The sequence below is a fragment of the Bufo bufo genome, chromosome 5, assembly GCF_905171765.1.
Source record: "Bufo bufo chromosome 5, aBufBuf1.1, whole genome shotgun sequence".
NCBI lineage: Eukaryota > Metazoa > Chordata > Amphibia > Anura > Bufonidae > Bufo > Bufo bufo.
The window spans coordinates 202,340,467-202,356,962 of record NC_053393.1 but is presented as its reverse complement, the minus strand read 5'-3'; the positions used below and the strand labels follow the sequence as shown (position 1 = coordinate 202,356,962).

General features: G+C 42.2%; 2 protein-coding genes across 2 annotated transcripts in view; one reads left to right on the top strand and one right to left on the bottom strand.

The window, feature by feature from the left end:
- The first annotated feature begins 628 nt into the window (after positions 1–628).
- Positions 629–11,403, top strand: ASTE1 (asteroid homolog 1). The gene is made up of 5 exons (XM_040431285.1): positions 629–730; positions 2,412–3,730; positions 7,543–7,753; positions 8,552–8,753; positions 9,906–11,403. The coding sequence occupies exons 2-5, from the start codon at positions 2,426–2,428 to the stop codon at positions 10,195–10,197; spliced, it is 2,010 nt and encodes a 669-aa protein (XP_040287219.1). The 5' UTR covers positions 629–730; positions 2,412–2,425; the 3' UTR covers positions 10,198–11,403.
- Positions 11,404–13,601: 2,198 nt separating this feature from the next.
- ATP2C1 (ATPase secretory pathway Ca2+ transporting 1) overlaps positions 13,602–16,496 on the bottom strand; it is a 97,832-nt gene continuing 94,937 nt past the window's right edge. Inside the window, exons 26-27 of the mRNA XM_040431284.1 lie at positions 15,301–15,442; positions 13,602–14,620 (exon numbers count right to left, since the gene is read on the bottom strand). Coding sequence (XP_040287218.1) covers positions 14,490–14,620; positions 15,301–15,442 — 273 coding nt within the window. The 3' untranslated portion in view covers positions 13,602–14,489. The remainder of the gene's footprint in view (positions 14,621–15,300; positions 15,443–16,496) is intronic.

The following is a 16,496-nucleotide window of genomic DNA, read 5'->3' as shown; positions in this document are numbered from 1 at the left end:
TGAATGTAATAATGCAAATCTATAACTGAGGGACTTGGGTCAAAAAGGGGGACTGTCCCCCCAAAAGTCTGATATAGGTAGATAAGAACTAGTTCTGCCCCATGTCTCCATTCATCTCACTTATCTCCAGTCCTGGAACCCCAGCTCTTTACAAATCCCACTTACTAAAATCCAAGGACATTTTCATTCGCCCACTACTAGTCTATTGCGATACTATCGCGATATAACAATTTACAAAGCTGCTTTACCTATAAATCCTCCGGGTCACGTCCGACTTGCCAATTTTCAGCACGAGAATCCAGTGTTGTCTTCGCTGTCACTGATCTTTGTTTACGCTTCAGTACCCATGGAAACCTGACGTCAGCACCAAGCTTTTACAGGCCACTATAGAGCCCTTTTGTAATGACGTCATCAGGCCGCGCGCTGGCGCCTGTTTCCTATGGAGGCTGATCTCGCTCAGTCGCTTGGGGCCCTGGGTATTTCTGGAATCTGAACGCTGACCTAAGGACTACACGATTGTCCGTCCTGATCGTGATGTCGCACGGCTTGTGACAGGTCACGTGAGGCTTCGTTCTGTTTGGTGACTGATCACACGTCCCCTGCCCGGGTTGGTGGGTGTTGGCGCTGCCTGCCTCCTATACCAGATACTGTGACCCGTCCCGTCCTGGTCTTCTTGATCTGACAGTGCATCATGTCGCCTTAAGTTCGCCGATCTCTAACACAGTACATGGTAAGCACCACTGATGCAGGGAGGTTTTTTTTTGGGCAGAATTTAACCCCTTCCACCAGCCTCTAGCTGTGTTGTTTATAGTGGAAAGGGTTAAACTCAGTGGCTGAGAAGAGTTGGTGATGTGAAGAGACATGGCTGTACCCAGAATCTTCCCTCCCTCCTGAAGACCGAATAGGCAAGGGGAGGCGAAGATCTTGTGTGCAGCTGGGACTTGTAGTCCCACACATCCAGATTACAGGCAGGGCTCAGGGAGTTCCTGCGAGGCTAGTGACCGATGCCATACAGTTCCAGAGGATCCTCTGATGGTCTGAAACGGATCTCTCATAAGCTATTATGGCCTCAGTTAAACGGATCCGTTTTTTTTGTTACAGGCTGGAATAATACAGTCTACTGCACTATTCCATACTGATTTTCGCCGTACACGGATGTATTCCTGCAAGACAGAAGCCAAAAGGATACGTTTTTAAAACCCTGATGTGAATAGACCCTTAATGAGGTTGTCCGAGGTTTCTGACGTGGTTGTTCACTTTACATGCCGCTAAGCTAAAAGCGGACAGCTGCTGTGGCTTCAAGTGCCGGTTGTCCGCACACTGCGCCAGTGGGGAACACTGTGCTTGGTATGCTGCAAATAGGTGGCGCATTTACTGGAGCACCACAGCTGATCAGTGGGGGTCCCTGTGTCTGACCCTCACTGATCAGATACCGATGGCCTACGTTCAGGGTAGGTCATCAGTATTAAACATCAGAAAACCTCTTTAAATGGTTAAATATCTGCCCCATTTTTGTGACACCAAGAGAGACTAACGTTTCCTACACAGCAGTGATTGGAAACAGAAGAATACTGTAGGGCCTAGAAACCATCCATACGGTTAAGATAACCGTAGTGGCCAAGCCTTAGGTCATCAGTGTGTGTGATCAAAGACCTCCAGAATAAAAACGGCAACACCCTTTTACTACAGACACGGCATTACTAGTGCAACAGTATATGGCAATACTGCTCATCCAATGTAAGTACTGTAATCGAGGCCGAGTAGCAGTGCCAGTCAGTAGGGGTCACAGGGAATCACACACTGGTAGTCTACCTTAAAGATCTGCCATTAAAGAAGTTTTCCAAGTGTTTTATACTGATGACCTATCCTCAGGATAGTATCTGATTGGTGGGGTCCAACGCCCGACATGCCCACCGATCAGCTGCTTGAAGAGCCCTGCAGCCCCTTCCTAGGCCAGTGATGTCACGTTCATGGCCTAGGTGCAGCTCAGTCCCAAGTCCAGCCGCTATACAATGAACAGCAGTGTGCTTGGTAAGCATGGAGAAGGCCACGGTGCTCACCGGAGTGGCGCTGCCTCCTGAAACAGCTGATCTGGTTGTCTGACTGCCACCGATCAGATACTGATCACCTATCCTGAGGATAGGTCATCAGGAAAAAACACTGAGGAAACCACCTTAATATCATATCCCATGAAGCCCTTTAAAATATGTAAAAGAAAAGGAGTTGCCCATAGCAACCAGTCAAAATTCCACACTTATTGTTCTAATCTTCTCAGTGTCCTGATGAGCCATTCCCCTAAACCCCCTCTACTTACTGAACATGCAGGAAACATGTGTGTGTGTGAGTTACATGTTAGTTATAAGCAGTATTATCTGTGACCATGGAAGTAACACATCTTCTTCTGATTTCAGACCTCCTCCTCAACATGGGAATCCAAGGATTTATGAGCTTTGTGTGTTCTCATAGTAATTTTTTCCTCGAATTGAAGCTGAAAAACACTAAATTAATTATAGACGGTAACAATTTGTACCATAAATTATACTTTGATTCCGGCTTGGATCTTGTTCACGGTGGAGACTATGACAGATTCACAGATGTTCTTACTAAATTCTTTGAAAGCTTGTCCGTATGCAACATCCAAGCCTATGTTGTGTTTGATGGCGGCTGTGACATCTCCGATAAGAAACTGGAAACACAAAAGCAGCGCTTTAAGGACAAGATTAAAATGGCGCAAAACCTTTCACAAGGTAGAGGTGGCTGTGTGCTTCCTCTGCTGAGTAGGAAAGTGTGCATTCAGGTCTTAAGAGACCTCCAAGTGCCCTTTGTCCAGTCTTTCTCCGAAGCCGATAGAGAAATAGTTGCGTTGGCCAACCTGTGGAACTGTCCTGTACTTTCTTTTGACAGTGACTTTTGTATCTTTGATTTAAAGGCTGGATATTGTACCCTGAATTCCTTCCAATGGAAGAACATTGTCTCTGTGAAGGAAACTCGTGAGTGCTACATTCCAGTCCGATGCTTCTCAGCTCAGAAATTGTGCCATCTTTATAATGACATGAATATAGTTTTGTTGCCTCTCTTTGCTGTTATTACTGGGAATGACTATATTAGCTTGTCAGCCTTAGAAACGTTCTTCAGTAAGGTCCATTTACCAGTAGGCAATTCCAGCCATAGTGGACGAAGACACGTACGAATACATGGTCTACTGAACTGGTTATCTAGATTCACGGATGTCGAAGAAGCCATGGAAAATGTGCTAAATTATCTTAGGGTGAAGGATCGTGACACAATCAGGCAGCTCTTGTTTTCTGCTATGGAAGAATATAGCCTTCAGGAGACTGTAAACCTTGAACAGTATTTTCTAAGAGGTTTGTATAGCTCGCCAACTGCCGTGAAGCTCAACTTGCCAGACTGGGTTCAGAATGCTTTAGCAAGAGGTGAACTGTCTCCATTGCTTAGTGATGCATTGGTGTTGAGAAGAGTGTTTCTTCATGCTCAGGTTGAGGACATGAGAAAGCCTTCTGCTCATTTCATTACAAAGCCTGTTCGCAAATTGATCTATGCCCTATTGCTAAAAGAATCCCATGGTTCACAACATGAGGCTCAAAGAAGTAAGGAACTCCATGTTGATGAGTTTGACAGACTGGAGGCCAACTTAAGAAGATCCACAGTTGAGATAAGTAATGCCTATGCTGATATCAGTGAAGACCTTTCACTTTCTAAACTTCCACAGGTAAGACAGTGATTATTACATCTGTGAAAAGTGATGATATCATTTGGTGCAGAACTTACCAAACATTGTAATATCTATTGTTAAAGTAACACTTTCATCAGAAAGGGACTTTTTCTATTTTTAAACTCAATATTCACGTTTAAAAAATGTTTTGCCCATTTCTTCAACTTTGTTAGTTCTCTTCCATTGATGCAAAATAATGTTCCTCTGTAGCAGTAATCTCAAAAGACAAAAGTTCACAATTGGAAAACAAAGTAATCTCCATTTATGTGGAGAGCTGGAATGACTGATAAAATGACCGTAAGGGACACTAAACCCAGAATAAAATTTTTAAAAAAATAAGTAAATCTCCTTATTTGTCGGTTTGTTCTTATTTCATCAGATATGAAAAATACAATAGAAAAGTAGTGCTTTATTCTCTCGGGCTGCAACCGTGTCTTCTCCCCCTTCCCCCTCCTCCCTCCTTTGATGCAGGTGCACATGAGCTAGGATTCTCCCCTATATGGATATAGGTGGTCATTTATGAAACTGGTGTAAAGTAGAACTGGCTTAGTTGCCCATAGCAACCAATCAGATTCCACCTTTTCATTTTAGATAGCTCCTTTGGAAAAAGAAAGGTGGAATCTTATTGGTTGCTATTAGGGATGAGCGAACTGACTTCGCATAAAACTTTGTTAGAATACTGTACAGAGCGAGCGCTCCATACAGTATTAGAATGTATTGGCTCAGATGAGCCAAAGTTATTACTTTGAGAAGTGTTGCGAGACTTAGGGTAATAACTTCAGAAATTAATTTCTACTGTTAAAAACCTTTTACTAAACTTGGTTTCGGTTCCAAGCTATAATTTTAACCACTTTTGTATGGGTACAAAGCTCTGGCTTTTTCATGTAATATATTAATGCACACTACATCTGGGTTTTTCCCTACTGAGTTTTATTCCTTAATGTCTATTTGTCTATCCGTATCCAATACATCTGTGTGGGTGGTATGATTTTTACTTTTTGTTTTTTTGGGGTTATTGATCTGAGTTTTATTGAAGACTTGTTTCCAGTAAAAGCCCCTATACCGTGATCTTCCATTAGGAACTAGTGATTTGGCACTTTATAGTGGATTAGAACAGGTTTTTACCCAGCGGGTTAATCCCAGAGCCCGCTGCGTCTAACCAATTTGTTCTTTCCTTTTTCCAGTATTTACCTTGGAAGCGAACCAGACTTCAGTAAAAGTTTTTTTACAGTAGAAATCAATTTCTGAAGTTATTACCGGAAGTTTTGTGAGACTTCGCAAAGTAATAACTTCGGCTCATCTGAGCCAATACATTCTAATGCTGTGCAGAGTGCCTATGCTTCATCCGAAGTCGATTTGCTCATCCCTAGTTGCTATGGACAACTAAGCCAGTTCTACTTTACACCAGTTTGATAAATGACCCCCATAGTGTATACAGACTGTGTGTACCAAGTGTGGCCTCCATTATCTCTCTGCAGAGGCTGTTACCAAGCTTTCCCAGACTGCTCAATTTCAAATTTGCCTAGTTATGGCGGGGTAAATCCTGTATGGTAGAGGACCTAGCTGAATTTGCTAGCTAGGTCCTGTATGGTAGAGGACCTAGCTGAATTTGCTAGCTAGGTCCTGTATGGTAGAGGACCTAGCTGAATTTGCTAGCTAGGTCCTGTATGGTAGGGGACCTAGCTGAATTTGCTAGCTAGGTCCTGTATGGTAGAGGACCTAGCTGAATTTGCTAGCTAGGTCCTGTATGGTAGGGGACCTAGCTGAATTTGCTAGCTAGGTCCTGTATGGTAGAGGACCTAGCTGAATTTGCTAGCTAGGTCCTGTATGGTAGGGGACCTAGCTGAATTTGCTAGCTAGGTCCTGTATGGTAGAGGACCTAGCTGAATTTGCTAGCTAGGTCCTGTATGGTAGGGGACCTAGCTGAATTTGCTAGCTAGGTCCTGTATGGTAGGGGACCTAGCTGAATTTGCTAGCTAGGTCCTGTATGGTAGGGGACCTAGCTGAATTTGCTAGCTAGGTCCTGTATGGTAGAGGACCTAGCTGAATTTGCTAGCTAGTAAAGTAAGAATCCCAGTGACAATTCTACATAATAATGTAGCATACACAGATTTTCATTCAGGGACCTGGGAAAGCTGGCTTACAACAATGTGGAGCTGTCATATAAGGGAAATCCTCCTTCTCACTCCTAAATAGTGTCATAGCTAGGCAGATTTGCCTTCAGGGTCCTAGGAAAACTAGGTTACCAGCATGTGGAACTGTAATAGACTGCATAATGCTACATCTCCCAAGATAAAGTCCCCTCCTCACTCCTAAATAGTGCCACAGATTTGGCTTTCAGGGTCCTGGCAAAGGTGGGTTACTTACAGAATGTAAGGGTAACATAGCATGGTGAGTGTGTACAGCTCCACAAGACTTGTAATCTAGGTCTCCAAAGTGAATGTCAAATTTGCCTAGACAGACAGGTAAGAAACCCTTCCTGGTTATATAGAAAAACTTGACATTAGAGCTGGGTAGCTCTTTCTGTAGTGTCAGTGGTGTGGTAGTGTCTTCGCACACATACATGGGGAAGATTTGTAGGAAGCTGCAGAAGTTTTGCATCTTCCACCTCATTCACAGTGCTCTGAATGTCAAAGTGAATACAGTGTTAAAGGGGTTGTCCAGGTCCAGACGGAGGCTTACTCCTAGGAGTGAGCCTGGTGACGTCAACAGCACTGATGGGCGGGCTTTAGCACTGCCCTAGCCTGTAAAATGGCTAGGGAAGCGCTAAAGCCCGCCCATCAGAGCCGGTGACATCTCCGAACACACTGCTGGGCAGAAGCTTCCGCCCGGCCGTGTGTTTTAGTAAATAAGAGTCTTTGCCCTGTGCAGGGCAACGGAGAGCATCGGAGCAGGAACTGCTCCGATGCTAGTCAGGGGGGGGGCTACCTGGATATGTCCGGGGTCAGCTCTAATCCCGGACAACCCCTTTCAGCCCCACCACTTCCTGTCTGTGCAGAGAGTCGATCTCCAGCCAAAGATGGAGAGGCAGGGAGCAAGGAGACACTTCTCTCACTGCAGAATATCTCTGCTTTCTGCAGCAGCTTGCCGATGCCCATTGAGTAAGAACTAAAAACGATTTTTACTTGGCAGGTCATGCTTCTTTTTTCTAGTTTCTCAGGCTTTAGTGTGCATTTAAGTCAGAGTCTCTGCTGTGCTAAAACTTCAGATAGAGGGGAAGTTAAATACTCTGGACGAACATACATGGACTGACTTCAAATCATTATATCCAGAAAACCACCACCCCATTTTTTTTGTATATATGTGTATATGTGTATATATATATATAATATTCATATATAGGTTATTAACGTGATAAAAAAAAAATGTAATTGTCCATTTAAACTCACATGGTCTTCCTACTCTATCACCTACTAACATGGAAGAACACTGCTACCATCTGTCCTGGTCATGTAATGGACACACAAGAGCACTGCTCATAAGGGTATGGCTGCGCACATCGCGCAACAAAAAGGGTACAACTACATTGCGACATTCATGTCGCACCAAAGTTGCACAACATTTTTTGCAATGATATTTAATGGTGTCACACTGCGACATGGGTGGAGTTTTTGAGACTGCCATGTCGCAGACACCATTGACTATCATTATAAAAAAAAAAAAGTGTGATGTTTCTGTGACACAACTCTAGTATCCTGACAGTTGATTTAGCATGGCCCCTGTGAAAGATGTAGCCATATAACACCTATGCAAACATTTTCATATGATTTAATTTAATTAAAAAGATATCTTTTAATTACACCTTTTAGCTTCCATTGGAAACACGTTTGAATCTACTGCTACGGGGCCTTGACTTGAGAGCGAAGGACCTGCAGTTTGTGCTGCCTTCCTATAAACTCCTAGTGGGTATAGTTTCTTACTGGATCAGACAAGCAGAACCAAAAGTAAAACTGTATCACTTAAAAGCCCTCATCATGGGAATTGTTTGTGGAGAAGCATTCAACATTGATAATAAACCAGGTAAATCTTAAAGTAGGAAGATATTTCTTGGGTCTATAAATAACCAGCTATCACTGAGAAAAGTCCTATTTGAAGTGTAACCATCGTTCAACTTCTGAAAACATGTGCAGGGTCAGTCACGTTAATAACTTATGTAATATAATTCATTAGGGAAATGTGTAATTTTATTAAAATCTGACTCTAAACTGTCCCAGAGGGTTGTTAAGGAGAATCCATCTACAGCATTCTGTTAAACATGGAACACTGTAAGATGCAGAAGCTTCTCAGCCTGTCTCTGCTCTCTCTGCCTCCATAGGTGTAACTAACCTATTTTAATAAAGAATTTACTATAGTTTAATTGCTAAGTTTCCCTGCCGATATCATCTACTATCAGCACTCCCTATGTTCCCAGTGCTAACCAGAAAATTCACTGGGAAGATAGAGAGAAGCGGCATCAGCTGTGACTTTATGTACTGTATGCATTTGTTTAGCACTTACTGTTCTCCATTCTCCCAGTGCAGGAGATCATCTACTACTAATTTTAGCGTGCACTAATGTGAAAAAAGTAGCAAAAAGTGGTAGTCATGCCAATGGATGTCGCCATAACTTCAGACTACTAGATTTCCCATATGAAGTGGGTACCAGAAGATGGGGGACGTCATTCTTTAGTTATAACTGCAGCATGGGGTGAAGAGCACCAGGTCATAGACACCTGATGCTTTGCTAAGTATATACTTTAACTAGGCATTTGTGTTTGAAATGTGAGTCTAATGGCGGGGACCTGGGGATATTAATGGTATTTTGTTGTTTTTTGGTCAGTTTGTGCTTCCTCAGATGAACATGAAGAATCCATCACATTAATGTGTGAGCAGATCAGGAGATTGCGGATCGAAGGTGCCCAGCATAGAAGACTGAATCTGGAAGATTTACATATATTGTGCCAATGGCAGTGCTGTCTGCAGATGTTCATGCACTTCAATCAGCTTCTCTCTACACCGCTTGCAGAGCCTGATATCACCAGGTCTGAGAGGACTGCAGTCTATTGTATTTACCAAGCTCAATTTGTGATGAACTAAGGGCATGGGCAGATGTTGTTGCCCACGGGCATATGATCTTGCGCCCTACATATTTTGTTGCAAACAGATGCTGCAAGGTGTGCTGATACACTAAGAATGTGATACAAGTTGGATTTAGTGATGATTGTGCTTATTAGCCTGATGCCTCAGATTCCACACAAGTGCATGTATAGACTCATATGGCAGCCATGAGCCAGGGAACCATATTCAATGTGATGGATTAGACCCTTGTCCATTTTGCAGACACAAAACCTGGACCATATTGCGTCTGTGGTTGATCCGTTTTTGTTGCTTATGCAAAAATAGCAACTTTTTTCTTTACAAAATTATCATTTTTCTAAGGAAAGTGAAAAACGGACCATGCATGGATGCCAAATGTGTTCTGGCTGTGGTTTTCACTGACCCACTAAATTGAATATGTGCATTCTGTCTGCAAAATCGACCAAAAGTAGTGCATGCTTCCATCTCATCTGCTGACCAACTTTCAGCAGAAAAAAAAAAAAGGCAGATGACTCAATACACAAGGAATTCAAGGACTCTGTGAACCACTGAAGTGTGAATAAGTCCTAAGCCAAATACACTAGTGTTTTCAAAAAGCATTTGCATAATGGCTGTGCTTCTTGTGCAATCATAACTGAAGGCATAGTTAGGTCTTTTTCGACCCAGTTATTCCTCTCTTCAGCTGCACAACTAGATGCATTTCTTTCACAAGTAGGGGTTGCATCCCTTCTGGGAAATCTTCAGTTTTTTAAGGAGTTAAATACTGAAGGCCTAGCCTCAGCATAGGTCATCCATCTAGTCTGACTCCTGGCACCCCCTACCAATCAGCTGTTGGAAGGGGCTGCAATGCATGGGCCATCACTGCTGTGAGAGTCAAAGGAGGAAGCCAGCACTCCCCATATTACCTCTCGTGCAAGGACCCGGTCCAGTCCGTGGTTAATCCATCACTGCTGCCTGTTCCTAGTGTTCAGTAATTCACATTCCCCAAGTGAATTGCACGGAGCTGCAGTAGAAGTCATAACTGCTATACAATGTATGGTGTTGTGCTTAGTGCTATTAGCTCTATATTGTCTCTAATATTTACTTCCCCTTCACAGACTTTACAGCGGTTCTTTTGTGTATCATATGACTCAGAAGCTAAAGACTTCATCCTCTTCAGAAGACTTGTTTAAATCATGTCCATCAATGGAGAAGCTGTATCAAGACCGCATACATGAGGTCATGTCTACCATCCCTAAGGATCACTTCAAGAGTAGGACTAAATCGTCATCAGCCAAATCGAAGAAAAAAGGCAAAAAAGGCTTAAATCTCAAAGCGGGCAGCAAGTTGGAAAATCGGCCCCAGTGTGATCTCAACAACAGATTTGCTACCCTATTAATGGAAGACTGACAACAGTTTCTTCAATGGCATGGGAAGACTTGTGGACTTACTGTGCATATGGCCAAAAGAACAGTCTTATTTTAGAAGCAGACATTTTTAAACTAAATTGACCGATTGCCTGATAACTAGATTCCAGCAGCCCCAGTGTGTACTAGGCCAAGTCCCTATCAGACAACCCTTATGTACACTAGGCACAACACAGTGTATCAGTGTAATGTCTGTGGTGTACACCTCCATAGGGTAGAAACCCCTGACTGCAAAGAGAAAGGTCCATAGTAAGGGGACAGTAAACCTTTCATCAGCAGAGAATGTGGCAGCAAATACATAATGTCTATGGCCACCTTCACCATAATTATATGTATTTATAATATCAGCTTTCATCTCTTCTCAAATGATTTTATATAACTAATTTTCATACATTTGCACTGCTTTCTCGTGTGAAAGGGGTTGTCCAATTTCACAATATTGATGCGCTATCCTCAGAAGAGGCAATCAATATCAGATCGGTGGGAGTCCGACTCCAGGCCCCCCATGACGAGCAGCTGTTTGAAGTGGTCATGGCCCTCAAATCCGCCGCCGATCTGATGACCTATCCTTAGGATAGCACATCAGTATCATGATATCGGACAACCTCTTTCACGTGAGAACTCTGCTGGTGATAATTGGCAGAGATGTAACTGATAAAACTATAGCCAAGTGTGTTCTTTAGCTGGATGCCAGGCACAGTATTCAGACCACTACAAATTCTGGAATCTTCAGAGTGAGTGGGGCCTCTTAGACCCCATCAATTCAGTGCTTATTAAAGCTTTAAAATACCTCATGAGGGAGTCATTTTAAGGGTGCCTACACACTGTAGTGTATGTATTGCAGATTTGCTACCTTTCCACACATTTGTGGCAAAATCCACATATTTTAACTGTGTAATTTGTTGCTGATTTTCCCCACTGCGGATTTTATATGCATACTTCATATTTGCCCTAAAGCCAAGTTCACATTTGCGGTGTAGGTTTCACACCACAAATCTGCTGCAAAAGTACAATACAAAGTCTGAGATTTTCCAATCCCTTCTACAAGCTCCTGTTTTTGTTTTTTTTATGTATATTACATTTTTCAGACTATTAGATACTTTTTCGCCTCGATCTTGTACTGCCATCGTGTGGTGCATCTAACGCTGGAATTTAGTCTAGAGAGAGTATCGAGCTTCGGAAGTCTAATTTGGTATAAAAAACTAAAAAAAAAACTAAAAACTTTGGATTTTAACGGTGTCTCCGTACAACGTTAAAATGAATTGGCTCCGTGGAGCCAAACTTCATTTCACCTGAAGTTGCGTGAGAATTTGGTGAATGAATTCGGTATTCATTTCCGCATCTTTAAACATTTAAAATTAGGAATCCAAAGTCAGGTTTGTTACCGCCTGGTACCTCGGTACCGAACCCAACTTCGGATTCCTAATTTTAAAGATGCAGAAATGAATATCGAATTAATTCACCAAATTCTCGTGCGACTTCAGGTGAAACTAAGTTTGGCTCCAAGGAGCCAATACATTTTAATACCAAACGGAGACAGCATTAAAAGGGAATCTGTCACCTGCTTTTACCATTTTAAGCTGTCACCATCGCTGTGTTCACTAAAGTACCTTCTTTCCAGCAGTCTTCTTTTTACTTTATTTAGTTTTGTCCTTTTGCTATAAAAGCCCTTTTCATGATATGCTAATGAGGCTCCAAGGTGCCCAGAGGGGAGTTTTTTCCCCTCTCCGGTGCCCAGTGACGCCCCCCTGCAGTGCCCAAGAACGCCTCCTGATCCTCAAATAACCTCCCACAGCCCCGGCAAACGGTTCTGCCCCCTCCCCATGTCAGTCTACCTTCTAGAAATGCCCCGTCCTTCCTGTCGGCGGCCAGAAAACTCGCGCAGGCACAGTACAGCCTGCGGCCTGCGCGATCATCAACCTCCTGAGGGCAACAGCCTCAAAAGTCTCACTGGGCATGCGCCAAGCCCAGTGATGTAACCGGAGCGCTGTTACCGTGAGGAGGTTGATGATCGCGCAGGCGGTACTGGTCCTGCAGGAGTTTTCTGGCCGCCGACAGGAAGAAGGACGGGGCATTTCTACAAGGTAGACTATGACGTGGGGAGGGGGCGGTACCGTTTGCCAGGGCTGTGGGAGGTTATTTGAGGATCAGGAGGCGTTCTTGGGCACTGCAGGGGGGCGTCACTGGGCACCGGAGAGGGGGAAAAAAAACGCCCCTCTGGGCAACTTGGAGCCTTATTAGCATATCATAAAAAGGGCTTTTATATCAAAAGGACAAAACGAAATAAAGTAAAAAGAAGACTGCTGGAAAGAAGGTACTTTAGTGAACCCATAAAGCCCGACCTGCCTGGATAAACCCCCATCTCTCCCGCCTGCACCACTGAGCGGGACGAAAGAGGGCCATTTCCTCCTCTTGGGGACCGGCAGCGAAATAAGTATCGTGGTCTTATTATCTGGTCGCAAAGCTAAGCACCACAATTCATTTTACCCCCTGATGAACCTAATAAGTATTAGGCGAAACGCGTCGGGGATTGCTGGTGACCATTTTAGTGTTGGGAACCAATAGTGACCAACAGATGTGGTTCTATAGAGAGTAACGGTGACATACATCCATATAGAGCACCTGTTATTCTTTATCTTGTCTATCCTGGAGTATTTATAATTTTTGTAGGGATTTCCAGGGACCGGTTAGCACTAGGTACGGGGACAGGGCACCTCCACCATTAGGGGGCCACCCTGGGCACAGCAGACCTCTAGGGACTCTAGGGGTAGTTGGTTTGTGTTCCTAGCCCTGTACACATCAGGCCAGAAATAATTATTTTATTATTTTTCCCGTACCTATCCATCTCAGTGGTTACCGTGTCATTATGTATGTTTTCTTGTTCAAGGGGCTACTACTCCCCTACTGAGTATTCTCAGCCAACGTAGTTCTTTCACAGTTGGTATATATATACCTATACCCACTCTAATATTTATTAAAGGTATTTTTAACAAGTCACTTTCTTTTTCCACATATGCTCTTTACTTAAAAAACTATTGTGACAATTTATCCTATTATACAGTCTCTAATACTGATAGCAACATGGACATAATCTGTATTTTTTGTGGATCTGCAAAATACATACGGTCGTGTGAATGCACCTTAACTGCAATGGAGAATAAAAACTGATAAATGTGTTGCAGATTTCATCCACAATGTGTGAACTTGTGCCAAGATATCTTGTTCACTGTGTGAAGTAGGGATGACATGTTTTCTGCTCATTTTCAACTACACAACAATATAGCTTGCCTCAGGTAAGCAATATTTCTGTTTTGCCATCTATTTCTTGCACTACCAGCATTTATAACAATGTAGAGGACCCTGTCTTAAATCAAAAACATGCAGCCATTTTTTTTTTTTAAGAAAGTTCAAAATTTATGGACATCAGCCAGGTGAGGTACATTATGATTAAAGAAATAGAGCTGAAGAACAGTAACCAAGATATAGTACAATTAGCTGTACAAACATCGGAAAATAAAATAATGACAAAACCATACAGTCTTTCAGAACAAAATTACAGTATTATATTAGTAAAACCTGAAGCGCATCACTACAGTAGTCCTGAAGAATCACTTCCTGTTGCACGAATGCCCATCAACAATAACGGTCCCCTCGATTCATTTCTCCCTCCACCTCTGAGTTGCAGTTATCCAACCGAGATAAAGTTAAGATCCAAAAATACAGAGGAACCAAGCTTGTAAGCTGTGCAAATCTCTAGTCTTGAAATGCAACATCAAATATTTCAAACTGGATCAATGGTATAATATGGAAAATAAATATGATCATGGGAAGCATGGCACGTGCTGTGCCTTTCACTTCAACAGGGTTCTAAACATTAGAAAAAACAGTTTTGTAATAAAAACCCACCATGAATAGAATTATATAACTATATACATATTTATATAAAAAAGAATATTCAACTACATAAGTAAGCAATTAAACTTTACAAAACCCTCATACCTACGTTTTGGTAGAGTGAGAAAAGGCAGAAACCAAACACAGAATGATTGTTTTTTTTTTTTTTTTTTTTGTCGTTCCTTTTATAAGTCACTTTTTGAAAACCTTTAATCTGGTCAATACTTAAATAGTTCCAAAACATAAGTTGTTGGAAGCCTCCTGTTCAGTGTGTGACACCCTGAGGGATACACCAAATCCCACCACTTTTGGTCAGTCTTAGAAATCCTTAGAGTTGAAGCCATACTTCTCCATGTGCAGTTTAAAACAATGCAATATGCATCATACATCAAGAAACAAAGAAGATGGTGGTCCTTGGAGCTTCTGAAGACCCTCTTGGCTGCGCTCCACTTTCTTAATGATTTCAGACACAAAACATACAGACGATGTAAGTCCTATCAAGAACAGGAGGTCTGAAGCATAAAAGAAAGACCAACAATGGTAAAAATTTTGTAGCATAAGACACAGTTTTTACTGTAATTTTCTTAAATACAAAAGACTGGATGAATAGAAGCCAGAGTCCCAAATACAATGTGTTTCAAGGTACAGAGCCCAGTCACTAGGTACGGTGATGAAGGGGCTCTGCCTTGAAATGCACTGTTTTGAGACAAATGCATTGACTTTTGTCTTCTGTCACTTCAAAAAAAGGTAGTGCCAGTCCTGAATTTTTTTTATCGTTCAAAGATTGAGGGCCACCCAAATCCACCAATAATGTGTAACTGTATTACATGTACGACTGGTTGTATCCAGCACATAACCAAGAGGTGAGCAGGTTTCCACCAAATGTTCTTCCTTCCCTACAAGTAACCTTGGGCTAGATTTAGGCTACTTGCACTAAAGCAATCCAGCCTTTCACCAGCAGAGCCTATTGACTATAAAGGAAAATCGGTGGGGAGTGGCTGGATTCCAGTCGGATCCCATTATAGTCTATCAGGTCCAGCTATGCTAGATCTCGAGAACTCTGCGGAGCAGAGCCTTTTGACCCCCGTAGACTATAACAGGGTCCGTTAGGTTTCCGTTCTGATGAAGATTTTTGAAGCTGGGAACAAAAGTCGTGCATGCATCCATTTTCCAGTTTGAGATGATTACTTACCTTGAATACTGAGACTTTCAGTCTGAAAAACTTTTTGTAGAGGGGGGAAATAAATAACAAGTAACTGCCCCATGATGGATCCGAGGACAGCATAGCAGAACATTTTGTTACTGCACAAACCAATCTCAAAGACAGACTTGGTCTATAATGAAAAAGAAATAACACACTCAAAATCGATCTTTAAATAAAATTACTGAGCTATTTACTGATGAGATGGGTGGGGGTACTTACTCTGGAAATCTGTCAGAATAAACATTTTACAAGTCCGGAGTATTCAAATGCTACACTCCTCTAACCTAGTGGGATTTTGGTGTAGCTTGTACTGAGCAGTGTTCAGCAGCAGGGGAGGAGGTGCACTGAAAGGAGCTCGTCAGACTAGGTGGCTAGAGACTGAGTTTGACCCTTGAATATACGGTACTTGGGCTCATGAACTTTTACAGTTTCTAGCCAGACTCATAGAACACTAATTTTAGTATCACACTTTCAAAAAGTATTAAACTACAAGAATTCTCACATGGATATTGAAAGTAAGTACATCAGCCTCATCAGGTCTCAGATCTATTTAAATACAGTTTCCAGTATCTGGTGACCGATACTCTTCATATTTAGTTTCTTTCTATAGTGTCCCACTCATTTTAGTCTGCACATTCATAGCCCACTGTGACACTAAAGTCCATGTTAAAATATTCGTATTTTATAGTCTGCATTGCAACTTATGCAATCTGCAGCAAAACAAGATAACACTTTTCCATGTCAAATATTTTATTCTACTTTTTACTCTATAGTGTTGCTAGTGATTAAAAAAGGTTACTTTTTTTGTTTCGTTTCCCTCACAGAAACCAGCCTCTTTAGTCTATGGGCCTTGTTTGGTATTGTAGCTCAGCCCATTCATTCGAATAGAGATAAGTTTGCAGCAACAGATATAGTCCAAGGACAAGACACGGGCTGTCTGAGAAGAAAAACCTTTTCTAATCCCAGACAACTCCATTAGTGATATTGTCTGGTTTATGGAGATTTTCACTAGCTATTCACCAATCCTTACATAAATTCCTCATTAAAATTCAGTAAATACAGTGAAATCTATGAGTCAACCACCCAAAATTGCATTTAAGAGTTGTCCTCTCAAAGATGGCCAGTTTGCATAATATACTGATGTAGAAATCTTGACACTTGAGGGGGGGGAACATTTATTAACG

What these genes read in the sequence shown, in the direction of transcription:
- ASTE1 (XM_040431285.1), top strand. Translation starts at nt 2,426, where the DNA reads ATGGGAATCCAAGGATTTATGAGCTTTGTGTGTTCTCATAGTAATTTT. An exon ending in CAACATTGATAATAAACCAG is followed by an intron (nt 7,754 to 8,551) that starts GTAAATCTTAAA and finishes TTTTTTGGTCAG; the next exon opens with TTTGTGCTTCCTCAGATGAA. An exon ending in GCAGAGCCTGATATCACCAG is followed by an intron (nt 8,754 to 9,905) that starts GTCTGAGAGGAC and finishes TCCCCTTCACAG; the next exon opens with ACTTTACAGCGGTTCTTTTG.